Source organism: Eretmochelys imbricata, chromosome 26 (genome assembly GCF_965152235.1).
Source record: "Eretmochelys imbricata isolate rEreImb1 chromosome 26, rEreImb1.hap1, whole genome shotgun sequence".
Lineage (NCBI taxonomy): Eukaryota > Metazoa > Chordata > Testudines > Cheloniidae > Eretmochelys > Eretmochelys imbricata.
Window position 1 is genome coordinate 6,842,742 of NC_135597.1, and position 25,521 is coordinate 6,868,262.

General features: G+C 45.5%; 1 protein-coding gene across 1 annotated transcript; it reads right to left on the minus strand.

Moving 5' to 3' along the window:
- Positions 1-7,484: 7,484 nt before the first annotated feature.
- Positions 7,485-13,062, minus strand: NKX3-1 (NK3 homeobox 1). The gene is made up of 2 exons (XM_077805711.1): positions 12,700-13,062; positions 7,485-9,625 (listed from the first exon to the last, which is right to left on the minus strand). The coding sequence occupies exons 1-2, from the start codon at positions 13,019-13,021 to the stop codon at positions 9,213-9,215; spliced, it is 735 nt and encodes a 244-aa protein (XP_077661837.1). The 5' UTR covers positions 13,022-13,062; the 3' UTR covers positions 7,485-9,212.
- Between the last annotated feature and the right edge of the window lie 12,459 nt (positions 13,063-25,521).

The window sequence follows — 25,521 nt, forward strand, 5'->3', positions numbered from 1 at the left end:
CCTCCATACAGTAAATCATTTAACCACTTGTTTTAACTTTAAGCGTCGGTACCAAAAACAGATATAACCCATTGTGGCATGTGCCAATCCACAGAGGATGTGAATTGTTGCAGTTGCCGGCTACGGAACCCGGGCTCTTTAGCTCAATCTGTAGCATCACAAGCTTTTAGCCCCAGGTTCAATCCCCAATGTTGGACAAGATGTTGGGCATCACACAGATGCAAAAAAATGGAATGCAAAATTGGAGGCCGTGTTTCAAAATTAGGCCCATGAAATGCAGAATTTTCAGGACTCTGTATTCTGGCTAGTGACAGCATAAAACTAGCCCCTCTTTGAAGAGAGTCCCTTCCAGCACCATGAGTAGGGTGACCAGATGTTCCGATTTTATAGGTACAGTCCCGATATGCAGGGCTTTGTCTTTGATATAGGTGCCTATTTACCCCCCGGCCCACCATCCTGATTTTCCACACTTGGCCACCCTAGCCATGAATAATCTGCCTGGCATGTATGCAAACCTTATAAACTTATGAATTCTGTCCCCTGACTCGTATGTTCCTTGTCAGAGAGTGTCCCTGTGTGTGAATTTCAATTGATGGAGGAGCTGGGATGGGGACAGAGCACGTCTGCTCCAGGTGTAGATTATCTGGTGGATGCTGTGCGTAAAACCTGCCTGAATGTGAATCTAAGCTTTCTCACTGTATAAAGGGCTGGGGCACTTCTGTCCCACGTAAGCCCTATTTTGAGGTCTGATGTAGAGTTTGGATAGTGTATAAGCCTTGGGCTCATCCTCTGCCCAGGGATCGATTTCACCCTATATTTGATTGGTTTTGGAAAAGATTTGAAATCTTCGTGCTTCAGAGCTTAAACCAGCCTCTAACTTTTGGGGGTCAGAGCAAACTTTCCATAGGCTAGGTAATCCCATATTTCCCCCTCCTACAGGGTTTCTTGTACCTTCCTCAGGTAGTAGTGGTCACTTTCAGAGCTAGGATATTGCATTAGATGAAGGACGGGTCTGATCTATTATGGCAATTCCGATGTCTCTGTACTCTTTATGCCCCCTGTCTCCGACTGTTAGCCCAACTGAGTTAACTGCTTGCCATCAATCTGGTTTGCAAATGTTGATTTAGGTCAGAGAGAATTTTTTCTTGGTTCCCTTCCTGGGGCTGCTTGCCAAGTGAGTGGATTATTGAATGCAAATGTTAATCAACAGTTACGTTATCCAATGACAACCCTTTTTTTTTTTTTTTTTTTTTTTTTTTTTTTGCTGTGTTAAATGGCTTGGCAGAAACAAGTGTAAATATTATGTCAGCATTAGACATTATTTAATCCTGATAGATATATGTTGGCTATGGAGCCTGACTCTAATTGACAGATGTTAAATGATGTTCGTTGCACTACTAGAAACAGGAGTTCTGCATTGTAAAGGTTGATTAAAACTCCATGTCTCCATAGTCTGGGTGGGATTTTCTTTTCTGTCTTAATCAAGAGGAAATTTATCACAGCAAGAGTTTGCTTGGTCCTTTCTGTTGTTGTCATTAATGCTTTACCACTGGATTATGTGGATATCAAAACGTTACAGCCCTTTTTTTCTCTGTGTCCTTGTGCTTTGTGTTAAAGTATCAGCGGGAAGGAAGCCTTACTGTCCCCTGTAGAAAAGCTCTTGGGGGATTCAACAGAAAAGAGTTGCAAAGGAGGAAAAATTATACAGAACTCGAACATTCGTTGTCTCTAGGCAGCAGTCAGCCAACAAATTCTTAATGGCAGGAGTTGCAAAATAATCTGTGGGTTCCTTGCCAAATCAAGTTGGGATGTTAGTGCTGCGAGTTGCCTCTCTGGATGTGGACGTGATCACAGTGGGTGCGATGTTACCTGGTTCCCAGAATCGGCTTTTGGAGAGGTACTGGTGCCAGGAGTGTGTGCATACACGCTCCTTGGAACGCTGGCAAAAATCTAACGCCTGGGACGGGTAGCACCGATATTACTTGACACGTGAATCCAAAAGCTTTTGTATTCTCAGTTTAGAGAGGAGGAAATTGAGGTCTAGAGAGGCAAAGTGGCTTGCCCAAGGTCTCGGAGTGAGTCATTGGCAAAGCAGGGAATAGATCCAGGTATCTGGGACCAGGTTTGAAAGGTGTCTACTAATGCAGCTAGGCATCTAATGGGACTTAGAAAAGTGCCTGGGCGCATTTAGCATCTGTCTGCATCATTAGGTGCCTAAATACCTTTAAAAATCTAGCTCCTTGACCCCTAATCCCATGCTCAAATCACAAGATAGCCCCACCTCTCTTGTCAACTGCACATACACAAAGCAAGTCAGTCTAATACACGTGGTGGATTTGAGGTTTGCAAAAGAAACTTCTCAGACAAGAGTGGCAAGTAGGGTGGATCTTGTGAAATGGATTGGCTTGTGTTAAGGGATTAATAATGGGCTGAGGAGCCTTTCACCTCTAGGCCACTAGTTCCAGTGCATCCTGGGGCAGTGGAGACCAGAAGTTGTTACCAGCTGGTTTCAAGTGGTGGTAGCTTGTGTGAAATGAATTGTGGTCTCCATCCGTTTAATTGCAAGATCAGCATTGCAATGGTGTCTGGTTTCTTTGGTGCTTTCAGCACTGGGGCTGAAGACTGAAATGGGCTTTGAGAAAGAAGGGCCCTCTCACCCCAAGAGGGGGGGTCCCTCTTGATCAAATTCTGCCATCTTGATGGCTGGTTTGTTAGCTTAGGTGAAAATGAGGTGATTTCAGTCCAGTTCCTTTTATCTGATAAGAAAAACCACCTCCACAAGTAGCCATGGAGGGACGTCTCAAAGCTGAGACGTGGGCTTGGATTCTAGACCATTCTCTCACCCCCGCCCCCTCACTACATGCAGAAGCATGAGGGCTAAATTTGTACCACGTGAAACTGTTGGTTTCAAAAGGTTCCCTTATGTTTTCTTCTCTCTTGAAGAAGATACTTCAGCTTGGTGCATAACACCTGATCATAAAGTAATTTAAAGATTATTATTTTTTATTTGGGGGGGCCCTATAAGGCCAAATTGTACCCTCAGTTGCACCCCCATAAATCCATTGAAATCAAGGAATTTAGTCTCTCAATTTACCCCAGTGCAACTGAGAGCAGAATTTGCTCCCGTTGTACCTGTTGCACGGATACAGGACTTCAGTCTCCAAGGCTGTACTTTGTGCGCCTTTCACAACCAGTTAACATCACTGCTTTGAAAAAGTACCCCACAGGCAACATAGCAGGGCCATGTATGGCTTATAAGGAGCAGGTGTGTGTGCTAGGCTCCCGGCTTTATGGCTATTTTTTCTTACAGAAATTTAACTCCGCTAAGTTAACAAATAAACATTAAGAAATAATGAATAAAAAAATAAACATTTTGAGGGAAGATTCACAGCTCGGTTCAGCTTTGTCCGCACAAACACGGACACGTTTCTGCTCTTGCTTATGCTAGTGTAAATCTGGACTATGTTCCAGAGAAATCAACTGTTACACTAGTGTAAAATTGACATCCACTCAGAGCCAAATCCCATAAGTCTGATTCTGTGCTGTATGGCATCTTTTGCTGTTCTTTACACTTGCACTACGAAATCAGAACGGTAGCAGTTTGCACATACTTGGCACTGGTGTAAATGAGGATGGGAAGTGCAGGGCCATGGAGAAACGCTACCGTGTGGTGTGAACAGATTTAGAGGAAAAAAAAAATCCAAATGCCGAAACACATTGTCCCAAATTCACTTTGGGTGTCCAATTACTCCATTGACTTTAATGGATGAAGGTGGCTCGTTTTGCTTTCTTGTCAGTTTGGAATAAGTCTCCTTAGTGGAAGATGGATGGAGAAAGCGACTAATCTGAAAGAAACACTTACTGCCTAGTTGTGGAATTTATGACAGAGGTTCCTGTGTGCTTTTGCTATTTTTTTTTTTTTTTCCTGTTCGGATGAAAGTACTGCAGATTGGAGCGTGCAAAATACCTGATTTAAAAAATCTGAAAAGCACAGAACTTATTTCTGAGCTTCAAGGGTGAAATTCACCCCTGTACAGAGAGCCAGCACATAGGCTTCAAAGTAAGGCTTATGTGGGACATCAGGGGTGAGTAGCCATAGCTCTGGCACATGACACGGATGAATTTCATCCAAAGGCCCCAAACCTTCAAACATGCACATGCTTAAACTTTAAACGTTTTGAGTAGGCCCATTGGGTTCATGCAACTACTTTCCTGCACAAAGGTGAACGCATGCATAAGTTTTTGTCGAATGGGGGCCTACGAGTGTTTAAAATAAAGAGCTGCATTGTCTCCTATCTGGAAAGCAGAGTGGGTTGGGTTGAGTTTACAGGGTTAATCCAAATTGAAAACCTTTAGAGGCCTCTGCATATACTCAAAGTATGGAAAAATGTGAAACCATCATACGTTTTAGCTAGAATAAGCGCCTTACTGTATAAACTGCTGGTCACTAGAGAGCCATCCATTTGCTGCTAATCAGGTGAATGATGTAAGTTTGGAGTCGTAAATAAATGGCGGCGGGAGAATTGTTCTCCTTCCTGCAAGGTGTGGTGGCTCCTGAGGCCTCCTTTAAAGTAAATGAGAATGGAGGTGGTTCAGCACGTGTCAGGATGTGCAATTCCTGGCTGGACCGGACCCAGCGTTGGTAGCATTAAGTGTTAGCCTGCTCTTAACAGTGACGGGTGATGATCTGATACCTGCAAATTTGCCGCTCACATTAGGCCTGATCCTGCAATAGTGACACATGTGGGTAATCTGTAGTTGTGGTAGCAGCCCCGTCGACTTCAGTGGGACTTCTCACATCTGAAAGTACTACTCGTAGGAGTAAGGTCCTGGAGGAATAAGGGCTAAATTATGGCTTTGAGAGCCAGAGTCACGTTTCTGGAAATGGGACACAGAGGCACCTTGCTAGGGAAGGTATCCTACCTAGGAAAGGCAGAATGTGGGATGCTTAGGTGGAGCTGTGAATCTGTGGCATCTTAAGGATGCAGCATGAGCTCCCTTGGAGCCAGATCCAAATCCCATTGAGCTCTGAGGATAGACTCCCGTCAGGCCCTATCTGTGCAGCCTGTAAGCGCCATTAGTCATGCATCTGGGCTGGCCCCCAGCCATGACCCTTCGCCCACCAGATCCACTCCTGTTTCAGAGTGTTGAGTCATGCTGGCTGCTTGTCTTCCTCCCTTGCATTCATGGCATGTGAGCGAGCCCCATTGCTATTCCTGGTAAGAGTGCACTAGGGAAGGGAGTAAGGGATCCTGAGTTTGCACACCATGCCTTAGCCCAGTGTGTTAGCCAGATTTTGGCCCCAAATATGTGAACTCGAAACGCACATAAAGGAGATTTAAAAAAACGAACCCCCAAACCACAAACCCCACAAAGGCCCACTTCTAATGCAGACTTTTTATTCCAAAGTACAATACACACATTGGAAAAACAGTATCAAAATATATATACAAAAATAACAACCGTTTGCACTGGGCTGATTTTCATAAAAATACAAAGGGTGGCAGTTCAGAGTGAGAATAGCCAACAGAGTTTTGATCTAGGTTACAAACTGAGAGCAGAACAGCTGGGACACAGGTGAAATAGCCAAGTGGGTGTTCAGTTTCATGACTACTAAAGAACAATGGATCAAATCCATTGTTGCCCTGCAGATGGGGCCCAATTCTTCACTGTCCTATCATTTACACCTGTGCAAAATGGGTGAGCCACACTCTATGGTGCATATTCTTCTGCTTTATCCCTTTTAAGGGCCAGGGTGTCTGGGGCTGGCCAGCCCTGCTCAGTTATCAGACCCAGCTGGGAAGGGGGAAGGTGATCCCCATGAAAAGACTGAGAAAACTCTGCTGTGGGCCCTGAAGCAGGGGGACGGGAGGGAAGGGTGAGTCCTCCTTTCACCACCGTGGCAACGGGGAAAGCCTGTGGGTGTTCTAGCACAGGATGGACAGAGGAACTGCTTTTGTGGTTGATATTTTGCCCATATTTTGTGCGCAGGGGAGAGACTTGAGTGTGGCAGTGAGCCCTTCCTGAGGAGATCGGGAAATTGAAACTAAGTGACGGGAAACTGAGGCAGCAGAGAGCTTGAAGCCAGACCAGGTAGGTGACATTACTACATTTACACTGGTGTGAATCAGAAGTAAGTTCATGGAGATCCGTGGAGTTAGATCAATATAAGTGAGATAAGAATCAGACCGTATCATTCTGATTAGGCAACGTTTTACACCCACTTTGCACTGATTTAAATGACCACACGAGGTACAGGGCAACAGAGAATGAGGAGCTTTACACCAGTGCAAAATAGGCATGTAAAGCTACCAAATCAGCATGGTAAGTGTTTTGCACCCATTTTGCACTGGTGTAAATGGTGGAACAAGGTGCAAGGTATGCCCAGTTGGGGCCAAATGTGCCTGTGGATTTCTGCATTTGGTGCTTGCTCCTGCAGCTATTACTCCTTTAATCCTATCCCATCGATGTTAGTGGGGCTCCTCAAGTGAGTCAGGGCCCCAAGACAGGACCCTAAGGAATCTTTTGTTCTAAGTACTGTATGATCACTTCTTTTGGAAAGTGGATAAGCAGCGTGCTTGAATATGAAACATATTGTAACAGCCCAGAGATGACCTTCTACTCTTAATGCTGACTGAGAGAAAGGACTGAATCCTTTCAGAATGAATAGGTTCTAAATAAAGAACGAGCTGACAGAAAAATGTTATCTAGAGATACTAGAAGTTACATTCCGACTAGTTAGAAAACAGGCTGTTATCCTTTCATGTATTTCAAATAATTCACACAGTGGCAATGACCATAAATTGGTGGCATTGGTGAATTGTTCACCTTAATGGGTTTGATCCTGTAAACTCTTACTCCCATAAGTAATCCTGGCTCACGATAGGAGTCTTCTGGACTTCCGCAGGTCTCCTGGCATGAGTAAGGATACTTGTGAGTGTGTGTGGTTTGCAGATCTATTGTGTTGGGGGAGGAGGGAGACACAAGATCAATTTTCAAATATATATTTTCATGAAAAATAAGATTTCTAAAAATTCTCCAGACCTGAAGACGAGCTCAGTGTCCTCTTGAAAGCTTGTCTCTTTCCCCAATAGAAGCTGGTCGTCTCAAATATATTACTTCATTTCCCCACACTCCTTGTCTCTGAAAAGAAATTATTACACTTCCCATTCTGGAAGCAATCACTCCAACAATATGCAGCCCCAACTGTCTCGAGGAGAAGGGAGGGAAATTAGGCCTTTAGCTTTTTGTGGTTTGGGGTAGTGGGGGGGTTAATACTACAAAGATGGGCACCATTATAAAGAGCTTGATAGATTTTAAAAAAAGCCACATATGCTCAGAGGGCATAAATTGCCATAGTTCTGATTTGTACTAATCTGATTTGTACTACCTGAGAATTTGGTCCACTGAAATTATAAATGATCTAACATAATTCCCCCCCCCCCATTTTCATTTCATTTCTATTTTAAAACCTTTATTTCCTCCACAATAGATGTTTCCTCAAACTTTATGTATGGGCAGGCATTTCCTTTGCTCCTAAAAGCCATCACTGCTACTTTGAACAGACTAACAGAGGTCAAAATATTACTATTCACTTAACAACCATGCATAAAAGCTTTATCCCATGTTTCCCTTGTATACTGCAAAGTGCTGAGCTTTCTCACTCCCCACAAAAGAAGATAGGATCAAAAGGTGCTCTGCATCATGCAGCATCAAGCTAGTATGGTATGTATCAAACGGAAGCAGGAATCACCTCTGTTAGTCTGCTCAAATGGTGAGTGTGAATAATAACAATAAGATCATTTAACTCTGTGATCACAAGAAAACTTTACAGTAATAGTGAGCCTCTTCTGAAGCACTAGGCTGCATTGTCTCATCTAATTTTACAAACAGAATTGCTTCTCTTTAAACTGTTTGGAAGGCTGAAAACTTAAGCTATTTAATACAGTAATTCTATGTGTTAATGTTCAAACAGCATCAGCGTGGTGATATGCAAAACAGATCTGTCATTGTGATACTGAATTTTGTGCTGTCTTCTGGTTTGGTACATGCTGCTAAGTTACTGGTGGTATACATTGGTGTGTAGGCTGTAGAACCTGAGCAGATGTAAATTGGCACGGTTCCTTCAGAATCAGAGAACTGATTGATACCAGCTGAGGATCCTGCCCACAATATTTATTGCATATGGGAACACCTCTGTTGTCGCCTAGTGTTTCATGTTTGTTACTATGCAGCACCTCGTGGCTACACATCACTTTGTGACACAGCAGAGAGAGAACGGCAAACTTTCTACTTCAAACCAAAGGTCTTTACTGCTTGAGCTACTTTAACTTGCAGTATAGGTGCTATGACACATAGTTATGCAGTTCTAATTCTAGCCAGTAGAGAGCAGTGGTGTACATATGCACTGACCAGTTCATGACAGTAATTTAAATGGGGTTTGTCACGTTGGCTGACATAGTTCTAATACATCTCACGGTCTTCACCTTAGGACCACATGGCTCTTAGTTTCCATTTAATGGGGAAAAAATGCAGACTCCATTTTTTTCCCATTCAGCACCCCACCTTTGTTCTGTTTTGAGAAGACCAGGTATTTAAATATTAAATATACTATGCAGTGTCACAGAATTAATGGCCTAGATGAACATGCCGAGACAATTGCTGTGCAAAACCATCATCATGACTTAGTTTTTACACGCTGCTCGTGGGGAGGGCTGAAGTTTTCCAAAGCACATAAGTCCCACTGTGAAAAGAGACTTAAACATGTGGGAGCCGAAGTCCCATTGAATTTCAATGAGGGAAAAGGGCAGACACTATAGTTTAGTGGACTGTAACTCAGGGGCCTGGGTTCTATTCCTGACTCTGCCCCTGGGTGGCCTTGGATAAATCACTTCATTGCTCTGTACCTCAGTTTCCCCATCTGCAGAATGGAGATTGTAATCCTTTCTAAAGCACTGTGAGATCTACCCATGGAAAGCACTATACAAAAGCGTGGCATTTATTATTAGGTGCCTTGGAAAATGTTATCCTAGACTTGTAGCAGTGTCGAGAACCTTGCAAGTTCCCTGGAAGGGAAAAGGGCATGCAGGGTGCTCAGCATCACTGAAAATCTGGTCAGAAGTGCTTTCTCCCTCTTATTAGAAAAAGCAAAACAGTAAAAATAAAAAGAGCTTTTCTCTTTGGAAAAATTGAAGTCTTTTTAGCTGTAGTTATCACAAAGAGGGACTCCAGCCATTCAAGCAGCACAGGTAGGGATAGTACTGGTAGCCGTTACACACAGAAATCAGAGCGGCCCTGGAGACATCATCCTCTTTAAGGACTGGGAAAACAGAGTTCTTATCGAGTCCACTGAGTTCTGAGGCTAGCTGCTTCCTTTTGGTCTTGTACCTTCTGTTCTGGAACCAGATTTTCACTTGGGTTTCGGTGAGCTTCAAGTTCTTCGCCAGGTGGGCTCGCTCCGGGGCGGACAGGTATTTCTGATGGCTGAACTTCCTTTCTAACTCAATGACCTGAGTGTGGGAGAAGGCTGCCCGTGAGCGCTTTTGCTGCTTCGGGGTCCTTTGGTTGCTCAGTGAGGATTTCAGAGGGTTTTCACAGTCCAACAGGTCGGTCTCCGTATATGCCTCTGGGGGAAGGAAGAGGGGAGTTAGACACCAGAAAGGAATCAAAACAGCTTGTTCTCAGGCGTTTTCCCTGCAGAGAACACACAATTCTATTGTCATCCTGGAGACATTTTTACATGCTCACACGAGCTTAAAAATTCAAAAACCTTTGGTATATAATTCTCCGCTTGCCCCTGAATTCTGATACAGTGTTCACTCTGAGCCAGATTTTTAAAGGTATTTAGCCACCTCACTCCCATTGCTTTAAGTTGGAGTTAGGCACCTAAATACTCTTAAAAATGTGTCCCTCTGTTGTTAAAATGCCTTTTTCTTCTGTACTCACAATGGGTGTCACCATTATGGGGCCCTGACTGGGGCTCCTAGGCATGATTGTAATAAAAATAAAACAATGATGCCAACTTTTGGGATTTTATGAGTCTTGCAATAGTTGGTGTTTTTTTTAAAGCCGTAGATCCTGGAGTCCTGTGATTTATGTGAGAATCTCAGCTTTCACTTTAAAAAGGTCAGTTTCTACTCTCATGTTGCAGAGAAAAGTTTGGAAATGTGAAGTCAGTGCTCCCCAAAGACTCAGATGGCAACTATATAGCAAATTAAAAAACAAAACAAGACCCCCACCATCCTCATGATGTAGGGTTTGTTTTGTTTTGTTTTTTCAAGGCATATCTCCTGAGTTTTGAATGCTTGGGAATGGCAGCCCTAGTAATTTGTCGTCATCGGCCAACATTTGCAAAGATGGATGCCCAGTTGTATGTCCAGGCACCCATAACAGTGGGTCTGATTTTCAGAGGTGCTGAGCACCTGTTACTGTCATTGAAACCAGGCCATGATAGATAGAAGCCTTTTAAAAAAAAAAAAAAAAAGCGCCCTTATTCAGGTGGATCAGGATAAAATTAGGGGCCCAGTTCTCTTCCCACACACATTCCACTTAGTTCCATAGAGGTACTTCTACTTTCCACTGCTTTAATTGCCAGCAGGATCAGTCCCTTAGCATCTAACTTAAGGCACCCAAGTTTGAAAATTTGGGCTCTTGACTCAGTCCTACCTCATCCCTGTGAATGGCAAAGCTTCCGGTTGACGTCAATGGGAATAGGATCTGGATCCCTACGCAAGTTACCATTCAGGTGGGAGTTTTACTGCTAGAAGGCTGAACTTCTGATATATTCAGGGTAACGAGATCAGAAGTGTCTTTTTGCTATGGCATTGCTGAGCAAGTTTAGAGGGATAAGGAGGATACCTGCCACGTGAAAGACACACGCTGGTATTAATGTGACAGGAGAGCAGAGCAAAGGAATTAAGGCATCGTTGATGCACATCACAGCTCAGCAGTGTAGCAACCAGACACATCACCTTAATCTTATTTCCAGTAGAATCATTCTGTCACTTCAGCCCCTATCCAGACAGGTGCTGAGTGCCCACAGCTCTGATCGAAGACCATGGGAGCTGGGAGTACTCTGCACTTTTCAGGATCAAGCCTTCCATACCTAAAACCCACATTTTGAAAGATTTCTTAAAGAGACAGCCTCAGGTTAAAAATAAGAACAGCAATGCCCTCCTCTTTGGTGCTAAATGACACCTATGATTACTAAAACCGAACGAATCTTAAAAACAAATGAACTTGTCACTATTTACGCAGTTTGTTACTTTGGGTTTTTTTTATTTCATTCAGCATGGACGATGGCAATAGGCCAGTTTCCCATGGTGAAATGTTCGGGATGGAAACAATAGGTTATGCCTCATCTGGTGCAAATTGGTTTAGCTCTGCTGAAGTCAGTGGAGTTGTGAAGATTTACAGAAGCTGAGGATCTGGCTCAATTTAAGGGATTATTTTTTTTAAAGTACATTTCCAAGGGAATTTCTCCCCCTTCTTAAAGAAAGGTTCATTGAAACCTTTCTCTTGATCTTCGGTTTTGTGAAAACTTGTTTGAATTCTCAGGCCCAATTTCACCTGGAAAGATCCCTTGTCACAAGAAGGTGATTGATTAAAGTGTCTTTTATTATTATGATAGTAGTTCCTGAATATCTGGATTGTGCTAGGTCCTGTAGAGATGTAAAATAAATCAGTCCCTTCCCCCAAAGAGCTTACATGCGTTTGATCCCCCTTCTTGAATATCAAACACACAATGGAGAGAGACTGTGGCAGTCCCTGGAGAGTGCAGTGGTTTCCACTGCTTCCCCAACACCAACAATTAAAAAAAAAAAAAATCGTAGCAGCTTCTTTCTTACCCCCCTCCCTCAGTCATGTGCCAGAAACTTGTTGATACTGAAATGGCACCATTCTTTAAAGGAAGCGCCATGCTATCTTGAAAGCATTACCTTGGCTGCGGCAGGGATTTGCAGCCTTTCCTGTTTTGCTGCCCCAACCTCGAAATACACAGGTCCAGAAACGCACCAGCTTAAAAATGACTCCTCGGCCGGTGCATGACCAATAAGATGCCCATCACCGTGAACCCAGCCAATATTTTATTGTTAGGTGGAGCCCCAGTCATGCGCCAGGACCCCCTTGTGCGGGACAGACACAGAACGGCCAGCCAGCCCCTGTCCCAAAGAGCTTCTACTCCAGGAATGGGATTTTAAGACCTGGTGTTAGATTAAAGTATTCAGTGATGGTGGATGCAGCGGCCTCCCCGGGCCGGAATACAAATAAAGGGAGCGTCCAGGAGCTCTTTAAACACGCAGCTGCGGCACTAAGTGGGGGGCTCTTGTTTCAGTCTTCCTGGGCTCTCCCGTGGACTCAGGCGGGGCCATATATATATATATTTTTTTTTTCTCCCCAAAATGGTGGGGCGAATGTGCAGTGGCCCAGCACCCACACTGGTTGAGGTGCCTAACTCGGAGCCGAGCTCTTCTTGGGGGGGGGGAGAAGAGTCTGTGCAGACAGGGGCTATTTCTATTGCTTTCCCCCGGCAGAGACCCCACGTCTCCTGAGTGGGAGGTGCCCCCGCGGCACCCCGGGAACCGAGCGCTCGGAGTTCAAGCTGCAAGGCGGAGAAGCTGCCCCCGGTTCGGGCTGCAGGGTCTCTGCTGGCCGGGACGGCGACCCGGGATATTGGCAGCCGCGCGCGTGGGCACCGCTTACCTGCGGCTGGCGCTCCTGCCTGCTCCTGGGGCGGCGGGGGGACCCCTGCAGGGAGGGGTGTCCCCGCCGGCGGCCGGGGAGCGGAGCTTGCACCGGCCGGCTCCGGGCGAGAGGCCCCGCAGCATCCCCGGCTCTTCCTCCCTTGCCCCGCAGCTCCGCGGTCGGCGCCGTCCCGCAGAATGTCCTGGATGAGGAAGGAGGTGAGCGGCTTGGAGGAGAGGGGCATGGTCTGCAGCGAGCCCCGGGGGAGGCTCTTGCCCTCTGAGGGCGCCCTGCTGCCCTGTCCCTCCGGCCTCCCTGGAAGGGGTGCCCGGGAGCTCATCTCCCTCCCCGCAAGGCCACCAGGGAGAAGCCCACAGGCACTTTCACTTTGCAACGCTCCCTGCTTTGCATTTATAAGCCAGCCAGCCAGCCAAGCCTCCCGGGTCTGATTGGAGCCCGGGGCAGCAGTGAACGCCCTCGGCTACCTTTCAGGGCTCCCACCGCTCCTGAGCACTTGATATGTTCTCAGTGCCAAGGGAAACTGCCATGCCCCGGCTGCTCCTGGCATGCTGTGTCCACGGGGACTTGCAAAGTATCTCTCTTCTATCTCAATCATAAGGCTTTATGTTGGTGCCCATCACCTTGGTATCGGAGAGCCTTCCACTTCCAAGCAATAGCAACTGTCAGCCGGGTAGCCATCTTAGTCTGTAGCCGCAAAACGAGGGGTCCGGTGGCACCGTAAAGGCGAACAGATTTATTTGGGCCTGAGCTTTCGTGGGTAAAAAAAAACCTGTATCTGAAGAAGTGGGGGTTTTTTAGCCACGAAAGCTGATGCCCAAATAAATCTGTTAGTCTTTAAGGTGCCACCGGACTCCTCCTTGTTTTAATCAAGTTCCTAGTGGACTTCGTGTAGTCTCTGGCATCTCTCCCTCTGCTTGTGGGGGGGGGGGGGCGGGGAGGGCAGCCCTGGGTGTCAGTTTTGGGCTTAGAAGCTGGTGTCGGTTGTATGGTGGAAAGTAATTTGCATTGTTTATAATACTTATTTATAGTAGTTTGGGTATTAGATATTTAGGCCTTTTATCGGTGTTTAATAACAAGTGCTGTTTTTCTGTGGGCCGTGTTAACATGATAGAATCTTTTGGGTCAGAAATAAAGCCAAGATCCTGATTCACTGTGGTCATTAAAGAGCTCGTGGCATATATATTTTGTCGTTGTCGTTGTAGGAGAGGGTCTGAGCTTTGAGGTGCTCAAGTTATGCAGTTGGTAGCAGAGCTGGGGTTTGCACATTGTCACATACCTGTGCTGTGGGGATGGTGGGGACTCTTATATCAAGTTATAGCCCCTAAACTCTGACAGTCTCCATTTTTCATGCTTGCAGGAATACCTGGAGATAGACACTTAAGGCAGCCAGTAGTGGTCAGAACGGGGAAAAGAGCTGTATGTCTTTCCTTTCTCAATGGGAAGCAGCCCTTGCTCTTCTCCTGGGATACTGTATCCCTTTGTGTACTTCAAACCCTCATTCGATCCTCTTGCATCATCCTCTGTTGTTTAAGACGCAAATATGCGACCACTTCTCTCCCTCATCAGTTTGGTGTTTGCTCACGATTAGTGTTTGGCCACTACATGATTTGACCCCAAATACAGGGGGGAGTTGAGTATTGTGGGGAGCAAATCTTTAGTTAAATTTACAGGATCAAATTAATCTCCGCTGTAATTTTCTTAACTTCACTGGAGTTAGCCTAGTGTTGAATTTGGCCCATGCAGCTCTGGTAAGGTAGCAAACTTGACAGGAATATTTATGTAAAACCATCATAGATGATGGACTAAAATTCTGCTTTGGCTTCTGTTGACTTCCATGGGAAGCGCTTCTTTGAGAACAAAATTTGCCCTAAGGCCTAGATCCTCAGTTGGCAGGAGCAGATTTACCATGAAACAAACCGTGCGGTGGCACAGGGCCCCCCAACAATGCAGGACAAATATCTGACAGCCTGCCCCCGAGTCCCGGCCGAGTCCCAGCCGGCGGTGCAGCAGACGCAGACAGGCTGCTTGCATGCCATGGCCAGTGGTCCCACGCTGCTCCCAGAAGCGACCAGCTGCTGGCTCGTCTCTGCGCGCAGAGGGGGAGGCAGCTCTGCATGTTGCCCCCGCCCCAGGCAGCGCACGGAGACCCGCTGCCCCCCTCCCCACAAGGGGCACACAGACACGTGCCAGCAGCAGGGCTAAGGCGGCTCTCTGCCTGCTCTGCCTCCCTCCCTCCCTCCCCCTGTGTTGCTTCACTCCCAGAAGTGACCGGCATGTCCCTGCAGCCCCTGGGGGGGAGGTGTGACTCCGCGCGCTGCCCCAGCCCCAAGTGCCGACTCCGCAGCTCCCATTGGCTGGGATCTGCAGCCAATGGGAGGTGCGGGGGTGGCGCCTGCGGGCAGCGGCACGCAGAGACCCTCTGATCCCCACCCAGCATAGGAGCCGCTGCTGGAGGGGTGTGTGTGCCAGTCATTTTGGGAGCTGCGCTGCCCAAGGTAAGCACCGCCCCCCTCCAACCTCCTGCCCCAGCCCAGAGCCCTCACCCCCTCCTGTACCCCAATCCCCTTCCCCAATCAAGGTACCTCACTTTATTTTCGTTTACTTCCAATTACTTATAATATAGGAGGAGGATGAAGGAAAAAAAGAATGAAAAATGGGGGGGAGATGATTTTTTTTCTTGGCTGGGTCCCGAGGGAGGGCAGAAATGAAGCTGTGCACAGGGCCCTACCAACTCTAAATCCACCGCTGTCAGTGGGCGTAAATCAGTACGGTTCCTTTGACTTCGGTGGAATTATGCTGATTTTATATAAACTGAGGAACTGGCACTGAAAGTTTAGTCTGATGTATTTGCAGGTGGTCCCTAATATCCCTTTCCCTTCATAAGCATGACCTTCACCACACTGACTTCTCCTTCTAGTCCTATACGCTTATCCACCCCGAAATCCGAAAACAAAGCCCCTACCCCAGGGAGAGCATATACTCTTAAAAAGCGAGAGGTGCCTTGAAATCCTCATGGGACTTCACTGTTGCTATTGACTTTTACATGGAAGGCGCTCGGATACTACACTGATAGGAGGCCGTATAAAGCCTTTATAGACAGGTAATGATTCTGCTTTTAACTCTTTTTCCATTCAACCTCTCTAAACTGTTTACACTAGGTTTTTTTTTCCCCTGCAGTCTGTTTTGTAACAGGAATTACGTCCTTGGAGAGCTTCAGTAGCTCCAATAATAACTCTGTCTCATTATCCTCTTATTGCCCAAGAAAAGCAATTTGGAAAGATTTATGAAGCAATTGGAGCCGAACAGTATTATTCCAACAATGCCCCTGCGCCAGGTTCTCTAACCCCTGTCGCTTGCTTCTGGAGAGCAGATTAGGAGCTGTTGCTTGCTGCCCGAAAGTTTAGAATGCATTCAAACTGGGTGGCCTGCAAGTGACTTCCTTCCCAATCTGTTCAACAGCTTAGCCAGAGGTCCTCACCTGTAACACACATTGGGAATGTTTGCTTAGAGCTGGGGGAGGTGACCTTCTCACACTCTGCCAGTGAGTGGGGGGAGTGCAAGGCTGTGGCTGGCCTGGGCACCTTGAGATTTCCCACCTCTTCCCCTGTAAATATTGCAAATTAGCGTAGTATTTGGTGGGTGAAGCAAGGGTGGTGGTGGGTTACTGGTTATTGTGGGTCTGATTTTCCTCTTACTCAGACATGTGTAGGTCAGGCGTAGCCGCGTGGAGATAAAATTGTTGTAAGAGGTGATTAAGGCACCATATAAATATAAACCCTGGGCCTTGCAAAGCATTTCCCTGGACTTCTCAGGCGTGATTCTGATCTCAGCCCTGTGGCTTGCAACAGTGTGAGCGCACCATCCGTTTAAATGCATACTGAAGCAGCTTTTGTGTATAGACAAGTCCTATGCTGATGTAAATCAGGAGTGCTGAAGTCTAGTGGAGTTACATGGAGTAAAACAAAACAGTGCAAATGCAAACAAAATCGGGCTTATTGAGTAAAATTTTCTAAAGCACCTACATGAAAGTCAATGGGAATTAGGCTCCTAAATCACTTGGGAGCTTTTCAGAATTGGACCCAGAGTGTTTTTAAGGCTAAGCTGTGTGACGATGTAACTGATCACTTAGGCCTTTGATCTGAATTAATAGCTTTACTGTTGTTGTTATTCACAAAAAGGAAAGGAGGACTTGTGGCACCTTAGAGACTAAGGAATTTATTTGACCAGAAGCTTTCGTGAGCTACAGCTCACTTCATCGTGAGCTGTAGCTCACGAAAGCTTATGCTCAGATAAATTCCTTAGTCTCTAAGTCCTCCTTTTCTTTTTGCGAATACAGACTGACACGGCTGCTACTCTGAAACCTGTTACTATTCAGTCACAGGACACCATTTACCTAGTGCTTGATCCGCCAGGTCCTTGGATAAGTCTGTGGGGCTATTGCCCATGTCTCTGTGTGTGTGTGTAGGGTACTTGTGAGTGAATGGAAAGCTAAGTGTTCGGTACGGTCTTCTGCACTGAGCAGTGGTGAGCCTCCGTTCCCTCTGTGTCTAATGCACGAGAGACGGGCGCTCAGTTACTACAGTGGCGAAGGCCATACAAGTGCCTAGGGATGTAGGAGTACAGGGTAACGAAGGAGTGGGCTGAGGAGGAAGAACGGGATTGTCTGATGAGAACAGGGCCGTGACCCTATTTGTCTCCATACAATTTCTCCCACCTCTTCAGCCTCCTGCTCTTGAGCAGCAGCGAGGTGGTGGGTGCAGGTGCAGTGCTCTTGTCGTTGTAGGAAAGGTTTCCCTGCACATCCTGTCCTGCTCACCTTCGGCTTGTATATGCAGCGCTCCTCCCCTGTGCTGCACAGGACCACTTTTGTAGGGCTTCCCCCACCCCCCCGTGTAATGCAAATAGTAACCAATCAACTAATTAGTCATAAGTGAACCCTGAATAACAGAATAGCCCCCATTGAAGCTGTTGTCAGCTGTGTCTGCTTCTGCCAAGGCTGAATCAGCCCCAAGTATATATGCACATAGACCAAATTCTTCCCACTGCAGCCTCATTGATTTTAATAGGACTGTTTGGTCTCTGTGCCTATAATTTGAATAAAATCAACATTCAAAATCTAGGGCAAGGTTCATCCCTGGTGTAAATCCACTGACTTCCGTGGCAGCCAGGTCTCCAGATTCCCAGTCCAGGTTCCTAATCACTGGACTATGCTGCCCCCCAACTCATTTCGTGTAGTTGCAGGGCTAAAATAATTCAATTCTATCCAAGCATAGGCATGATTACAATGAATTGCTTTGCTAGGTTTATTTCTGTGGGTGTTGCTTTGCTAGGTTTCACCCCAGGATCAACCTTTACCAGCCCACTGTGGTTACAAGTGTAACAGAAAACTTTGTTGATGAATGCCAGGTAGTTCAGCACAAACTACAGACGAGCAACAGAAACTGCAAGATTTCAGGAAATTCTCTTTTCTCCGTTTGGCTGTGGGAGTGCCCCTGTGTGGTTGCTTCGTGTATTGTGCTAAACCCATTCTAGCGTTGGTTGAAATCTTTGCTATAGCGTATGGCTGGCTTTTCAGATGTCTTAATGATACACGATTTGTGGTTTAGACAAGGTTTTTGAGTGGGGAGTGGAAAACAGGATAGATTTAAAGGGTAGGGAAATTTAATACCTTCCCAAATTGCAAATCGTTCTACAGAAGGGAGCAGGGTTTGGCCCTGGGCTGAGTATATTTTAAATAAGCCAAGAATTCTAATGGGGGGCAGATGGGACTTTTGGATGAATTGTTGCCAGCAGACACCAGTATTGTAAAGAGGCTGACCCTGCAGGCATCAGGCTCACAAAGCTCTCCTGGCTTCTGTGTGTCTCTGTCCATCATAAGGGATTTGGATTGTGCAGTGGCTACTGGATTAAGTCCTAGAGTGTGATCCTGAAAAGCCGTATACAGTTGAGTGATTCTGTTTTGCATTGCTCCTGTGAGGTAAGGCTTGCATAGTATTGCCTGTAGTTTGCTACAGGCTCTAAAATAAGCTTGACCTGACATTGTTTGTGATTGGCAGTTGACAGCAGATGATGTCTGCCCTCCCTAGGCATTGCCAAAACCCTTCAAAATGCCACAGTCTCTCTCTCTCTCTCTCTTCCCCTCACCTGACATGTCCCTCCCCCGACCCCCGAGAGACCAGGTGGATGTTGCATTGGGATTTCAGTAGAGTTAATGGAGTGGCCCCACCTCCTGGAAGCTGCACATGCCTGTAAATGCATTTTACTCAACTAAAGCACCTTTAACCGTCTGGGATGGATGCACCACAGAAAAAACACTGAGGGCCCAATCCTGCAACCTTGACTCATCCAGGTAGCCCTTACTCCATGCCACTAGTCCATTGCTAGGGTGAAACTCTAGTCATGTATTGAGTTCCATTATTTCCTGTAAGGTTTTGCCCAGTGCATCTTCCTGCTGGTCATTTGTGAACATCCCTGTATGTTGTTTATTCTCTGGGTATTTTGCCACTTGATTAGATTGACTTCCTTCTTCCCAGCTAAAAACTTGTTTAGCAGTCTTCAAGGTGGGGCGAGGAATTATAGGTGGCATTCATAAAGGTATTTGGGCACTTAATTCCCATTAAAATCAATACCTTGAAATTAATGATAAATCCCACCCTTGATGAAGCCCACCCTATGCGTCTAACAGTTAGCAGAGCCTCGGGCAGCTGGCCTGTCTCCCCAGCTCAGGAAGGACTAACAACAGACCCAAAGTATTTTAAGCCTCGTCCTTCGGGGTACAGTTTTATTCTTCACACAAATTTCCACAGACAAAGCAGGCTGCCAGGACCCAGAGGCCTTTCCCCTTGCATCTCTTTCCCCCTGCTCCAAGGCTTGCCAAACAGGAGCTAATCTTCTTCTTGCAGCTCTTTCTAACTCTCTACTTTCTGAGCTGTTTGTAGGGAACACATGACCTTTTACCTGGAGGGTGTCCTAATCGAACCGAGCTGGCTGGTCTCCGACTCCCTGGGTCTTAGAGGGGCAGACCATCCTGTTACTCCTCCTCACTGCAGTTTCTGTTGCACAGATCCAATAAAGTAGTGAGGAGTCTGCATACCTTTGAGGATCTGGGTCTCAGTGTCTTGAGAGAGCATTTTTGCAATCTATGTATTTTGGAGAGAGAGTGACCCCTAGAGATTGGATGAGAGAACCTGGAACTGGTACTTATGTCTCTGCTCTCGCTATGTTGGTCCCAGTCACATGAACCTGGGTGACAAAGGTCAACACCGCACCACATGACCGAGGTCAACATCCGCTGAGCCCAGTGGCTACTGTTACAGTTGTTAACGTGTCATGGCTGTTTGGGGGCCTCTGCAAAATGAGTTTGGTGGGTCTTGGTTTTGTTTTGTAGATAAACAGACTGCTTCGTTCATTCCCCAGGGCTGCTAATCCATCATCTCTCACCAGTGCTAAATTCCCGGCACATTAAACAAGTAAATAAGCCGTTGTAGTTTAGCGTCCTAAGAAGAGGCAGAACAGTCAAAGCCCAAAGAACCAATCGCACTTGAATGACACGGGGGCAAAAATTCCCCAGCATTATTTTCAAGTTTAAGAAGAATCCACTCAAGCATCAGCAAGCAATAATGCTGTCAGAGAATCACCTGATGCCTGGGTAGAATGGTGGTAGGGGTACCAGAAATGAAGAGACTGTTTGGATTAGAGAAAGCAGTTCAAGAGCTTGCAGTTTTTCTTGAGATGCGGAAAGACTTTGAAGGAAGGAGGAGCCATCCCCTGTCATGTTGTTTTTCATCTAAAGGAAACATTAACAGAGGAGCATCAGTGAAGCTGTATGAAAAGGGCCACCTCCCAGCTGGTATAAATTGGCGTCGTGCCATTGACTGCAATCAGTGTTGATTTACACCAGTGGAGGATCTGACCCAATATCCTGAATACATGCCACAGCGGCAGTGACCAAACACAGCACAGAATGTAATTGTGGGCTGTGACACATGACTGATTTTCCTCGAACCTATCCATTGAGATATTTATCTGAGGGCTTGTCCACAAAAGCAGGTCATTCCCAGGAAAGTGGGGTGTTAATCTACCCCGCCGGCCACGCTCCGAGTGTCTGTGTGGACCATGGTGCCGCACACTAACCGTTCCCTAGCGTGCTTTCATCTACCCAGCTTTGAAATTAGTTCGAAGTGCACTAGGGAACTGCTAATGTGCAGCGGCAGGGTCCACGCTGGCGGAGGGTAGATCGCACCTCGGCTTGTCATTAGCTAACTGTTTGTTTGTGTATATAAGTCCTTAAGTACTTATATGGGCCTGTCTTATGGGAGTGTCTCTAAATCTTTAATGTCTTTCTCCTCACTACACTGCTGGGAGATAGCAAAGTGTTATCATCCCCCGGTTTACAGATGGTGAATGGTGGCACACGTAGGCTGGGTGACTTGCCCAAAGTCACCCAGGAAGTCTTTGGCAGAGCATAGGACTCCCAAATCCTAGGCTATAGCTCGAACCACCAAACCGTTCTTTCCTTTAAAAATCAGATCAAAAGATTATTTATGTTGACTATCTAGTATATTTATATGAATGAATAATAATAGCTAGAGTGATGGTAGCAAGGATAAAACTGTAGAAGGGTTAACTCTCCTGCTTCTGGGTATGCGAAATATCTAAGATTAAGAAGAAACTTCCCCTGCAGAATTGATAATTGCCCATTATAGAGTTTTACACCTTAGCTATGAAGTGTAAATGCTTGTTTGTACTGCTTGCTATGAGAGACAGAACACTGGACTGCATGGAACAGTGGTTTGATCTGGCATGGTAATTCCTGTGTGTGTGTGTGTGTGTGAGAGAGAGAGAAAATATTCTTGCATGTTATCAATGTATATTAGGAGACGAAATCTATATAATACATGACCAATTCAGTATCACCAAGCCTGAGCACTCAAAAATCATGAGATTTTTAAAAAGAATGCATTCTGGATTCTGTTTTACTTGCCTTTTGGTTTTTGAGCTTTTGGGATTCATGTTTTCAGACTCTTCTCTGCGCTAGCAATTTATATTTTTAAATGAAAGCTGAGTTTCCCGTGCAGTGATCTGACTCCTGGAGCTGAGACATTAAGAAAAACACCAAGTATTGCAAGACGTGATTAAAACTTTAAGAGTTGGCAGTGCTGTTGGTTGCATTGCATATGTTTTGCCTAGCGTTCCTAAAAGCCAGGAGCCTGTCGCTTCTCCTGATTGTGCTAGGGCTAGAGAGGAGATCCAAGGCAGATCTGATCTCAGAAAGTTCCCAGAATGAGTTTGGATTGAACGGGGGAAGAGCCAGCATGTCTGCAGCTTTGATTTATCTACCTGGCCTACATGACACCTCAAGCCCTGGGACAGGCAGGAAAGTGAACGATACTATCTCTTGGGGGGAGGGGGGGATTATTTTGTTTAGATGTCAATTACGTCCCATTTGGGAAGTGAATGAACACTAAAGAGTGATGGGGTTGAGCAGGAGTAGAGATAAAAGCCTAATTGCCTCCTGAAAGTCTCTCCCTAGCAAATACTTCAAGGATAAGTTGTCAAGAAGGGGGCTGAAAGGGTGGTAGCACTCTTGAGTGGAGAGAGAGTTCTCACTGAGGAAGATGAACCAACAGGGGGTGATCTTGAGGGGGGCCTGTTGTGTCTACTCTGATAGAGATGTGGCGGGGGGGGGGAGGTTTCAAGGGGGTTGTGAGGATAATTTAGGGGCTTCTTCTTAACCAGAGTGAAAGTTCTGGGAGCAAATGGTTCCCTTAGGTAGATATTTGCAGGCTAATTTTTCATAGGATGCTGAGCATTAGCGACTCCAATTGACTTCATTAGGACCTGTGGGTACAAAGGTCCTCTGAAAACCCACCCATTTAGGGCCAGATTCTCAAAACACATCTGTGCTAGAGCTAGGTGGGAAACTGTTTTTTCCTGGGAAAATATTTGAGCTTTTTGAAAAATGTTCCTGTTCCCAGTTTGGGGACACAGTTTTGTTTCCATCCTTTCTAAACATTTCATTCCACGTTTGACCATTTTAAATGTGGGGTGTTTTTTTTACTGTAATTAGCTCAACGTTCAAGCAAAAAAGTCATTTTGATCTGGAAAACTGGAATTTTTTTCTTAGGAACATGTCAGAATGGGATTTGTTAACCATTTCAGAAGTGTTTCCCCCCCCCCCCCGCCCAAAACAAATGTTTTTGAAGTGAGAAAATCATCAAAACTGACCCTTCCCTATGAGCAGTTTCAGTGAATCAACATGTTTTGATGGGAAAACAGTTGGCAAAAAAAATCACAACCAGCTCGACTCAGCACTTTGGGAGCTGACGCTTTTGAAAATCAGTCCCGCACTGGAGTGCTGAGCAGTTGAAAAACTGGCCCTAAATACAGGTTTCAGAGTAACTGCCGTGTTAGTCTGTATTCGCAAAAAGAAAAGGAGGACTTGTGGCACCTTAGAGACTAACCAATTTATTTGAGCATAAGCTTTCGTGAGGAGCCACAAGTACTCCTTTTCTTTTGGCCCTAAGTAAATGAACTGTGATGTAGCTTTCTTTCTGTCTTCCTCTGAAAAAATTAATGGAGGGGTTTCCAATCAATAAACAGTTCACAAACTGCTAATCCAGGACTATATATAAAAAAATAAGATATTTTGTCTTTTTTTTCTTGGTCAGTTTAATAATCCCCTATACACAGAATCGCACACAATCATCTTGTAAACACAAGCAAAATTACACAACGACACATTATCTCGCTCATCCAGTTACTTGATAGTACGGTTGTGTGCTTTTGTTTTTATGCTTTTTGTTTTTCTACAGTTAAATTTGTCCTGCAGGTAGATCTTTTTCAGCCCAAAACTTAGATAGTATATTTCTGGTTTTAAATGCTATTTGTTAACTTTCCTTTTAATGGCTTTGCTTTGAAAACACAGATACTAATATTAACAAAACTCCTTAATTGAATGTGTGTTTCTGTCTTAAAATAGTGTGCTTTTCATTAGAAAACTACAACATTATTTTTCTGGAAATATTCATTCAAATCAAATATATTGTATTTGGTCACATCTTTTTTTGTATTCACTATCCAATAATCCCACTATCCTAGGGTAACAGATTTTACTAGCAATAATATTTTTGGAAACAGCAAATAGTAAATGAGCATTAGAAAATGTCCATGGGATGTGAATTTTAAACTCGCAAAAGGGGTGCACTGGAAATCTGATTCCACTCAGTTAGGGAAGAGGAACAATACCAAGTGACCTAGTGTCCAATGAAAACTAATCGACAGAGCTCAAATTCCGAATGCTTCCAATGATCTGTTCACGAAGGATCTCTAGGTCTAAAATTATTTAGAAAAAGCATCTAGCAAATAATTTCAAATAACGATTATAGCCAGGGATGTTGGAAACTGACTGTGGACTGCCTGTGAACAGGAAAAGGAGGGACGTTTGTCTACTAAATACTTGCTAGTTAATTATATTCACTCAACACTACGCTGAAACATTGTGTCCTTTCAATTAAGAGTCTGATCCAAACCCCATTGGGCTTTAGAAGCAGGCCAGTGCTTAATTTGTAATGAGAGGTGCTGGGGCTCAAGCATGTTTGTTTGTTTGTTACTTGCATAATTGACAAGCCCAGGGGTGCCGGGGCTATGAACTGCCAGGTCCAGAGGTGCCAGGGCTCAACCCTGGCGCAAATTAAGCACTGGATCAGGCAGGAAGGATGGCTTTCTCTCCTGCCTTTGTGAATCCTGAGTAAGTGACCAGGAGTTCTCCGTGGGTGGGTGGGAACAGCATTGTGAAATCCACTTATTTATTTATTTATTACCTTTGCACCCAAAATCCCCATTGCTCTAGGCACTGTACACACACATAGGAAGTCCCTGAACTGCTGCAGCCTTCTAGATCTCCGTCTGCCATCAGGTGGGAGGGATTTGTGTGAGCGTTACCTTGTTCACTGGCCGTACACCATCCAGCTGCCTCTCCCTCTGACCCCCCGCAAACACCACACTACTTCCAATGGCTCCCCTAATGCAGCACGCTTTCAGTGCGTCCTGGGATTTCACAGCCCCTTTGTGGTGTGGGCTCTCCCCTTCCACTCTTCAGTGCAGCAGAACCAGGCTCCAAAAGGGTTTGGATGATTGAGATGTCATGATAAAATCTATTTGGACAGACATGGCCCTGCTGCTGCATAACATTACCATCAATTATCTGTATTACAGCAACACCTAGGGTCCCAGGTGCGGTTGGGATCTCTATTGTACTAGGCACTATACATACAAGATATTTACAAGATTTAATGGTATTCTAAGGAAAATAGGCACCGATTCCTTTCAAAGCAGGATTACATCATCTCCATGGGATTGAGACCGACATAAAAATAATTCAGTATTATGTTTTGACATCTCAGATTTCTAGGGCAAATAAAATGGGCCCAATTCTCTCACGTACACCAGCTTTACTTGAGTCTATAGCATGACACTGTTGTAAGTTTCAGAGCCGCAGCCGTGTGAGTCTGTATCCGCAAAAAGAACAGGAGGACTTGGGGCACCTTAGAGACGAACCAATATATTTGAGCATAAGCATCCGATGAAGTGAGCTGTAGCTCAGGAAAGCTTATGCTCAGATAAATTCGTTCGTCTCTAAGGTGCCCCAAGTCCTCCTGTTCTTTTTGCTGTTGTAAGTGAAACCAGAGTTTAGCTGAGGGGTAGAGTTCTCCATACACCCGTTTCTCACCATCCCGGGTAAGGGAACCGAGCAAGAATAAAACAGCTCACCTAAGCTATTGTGGCTGAGTCAGAGGGTCTGGGTTTCTTTCATGACAT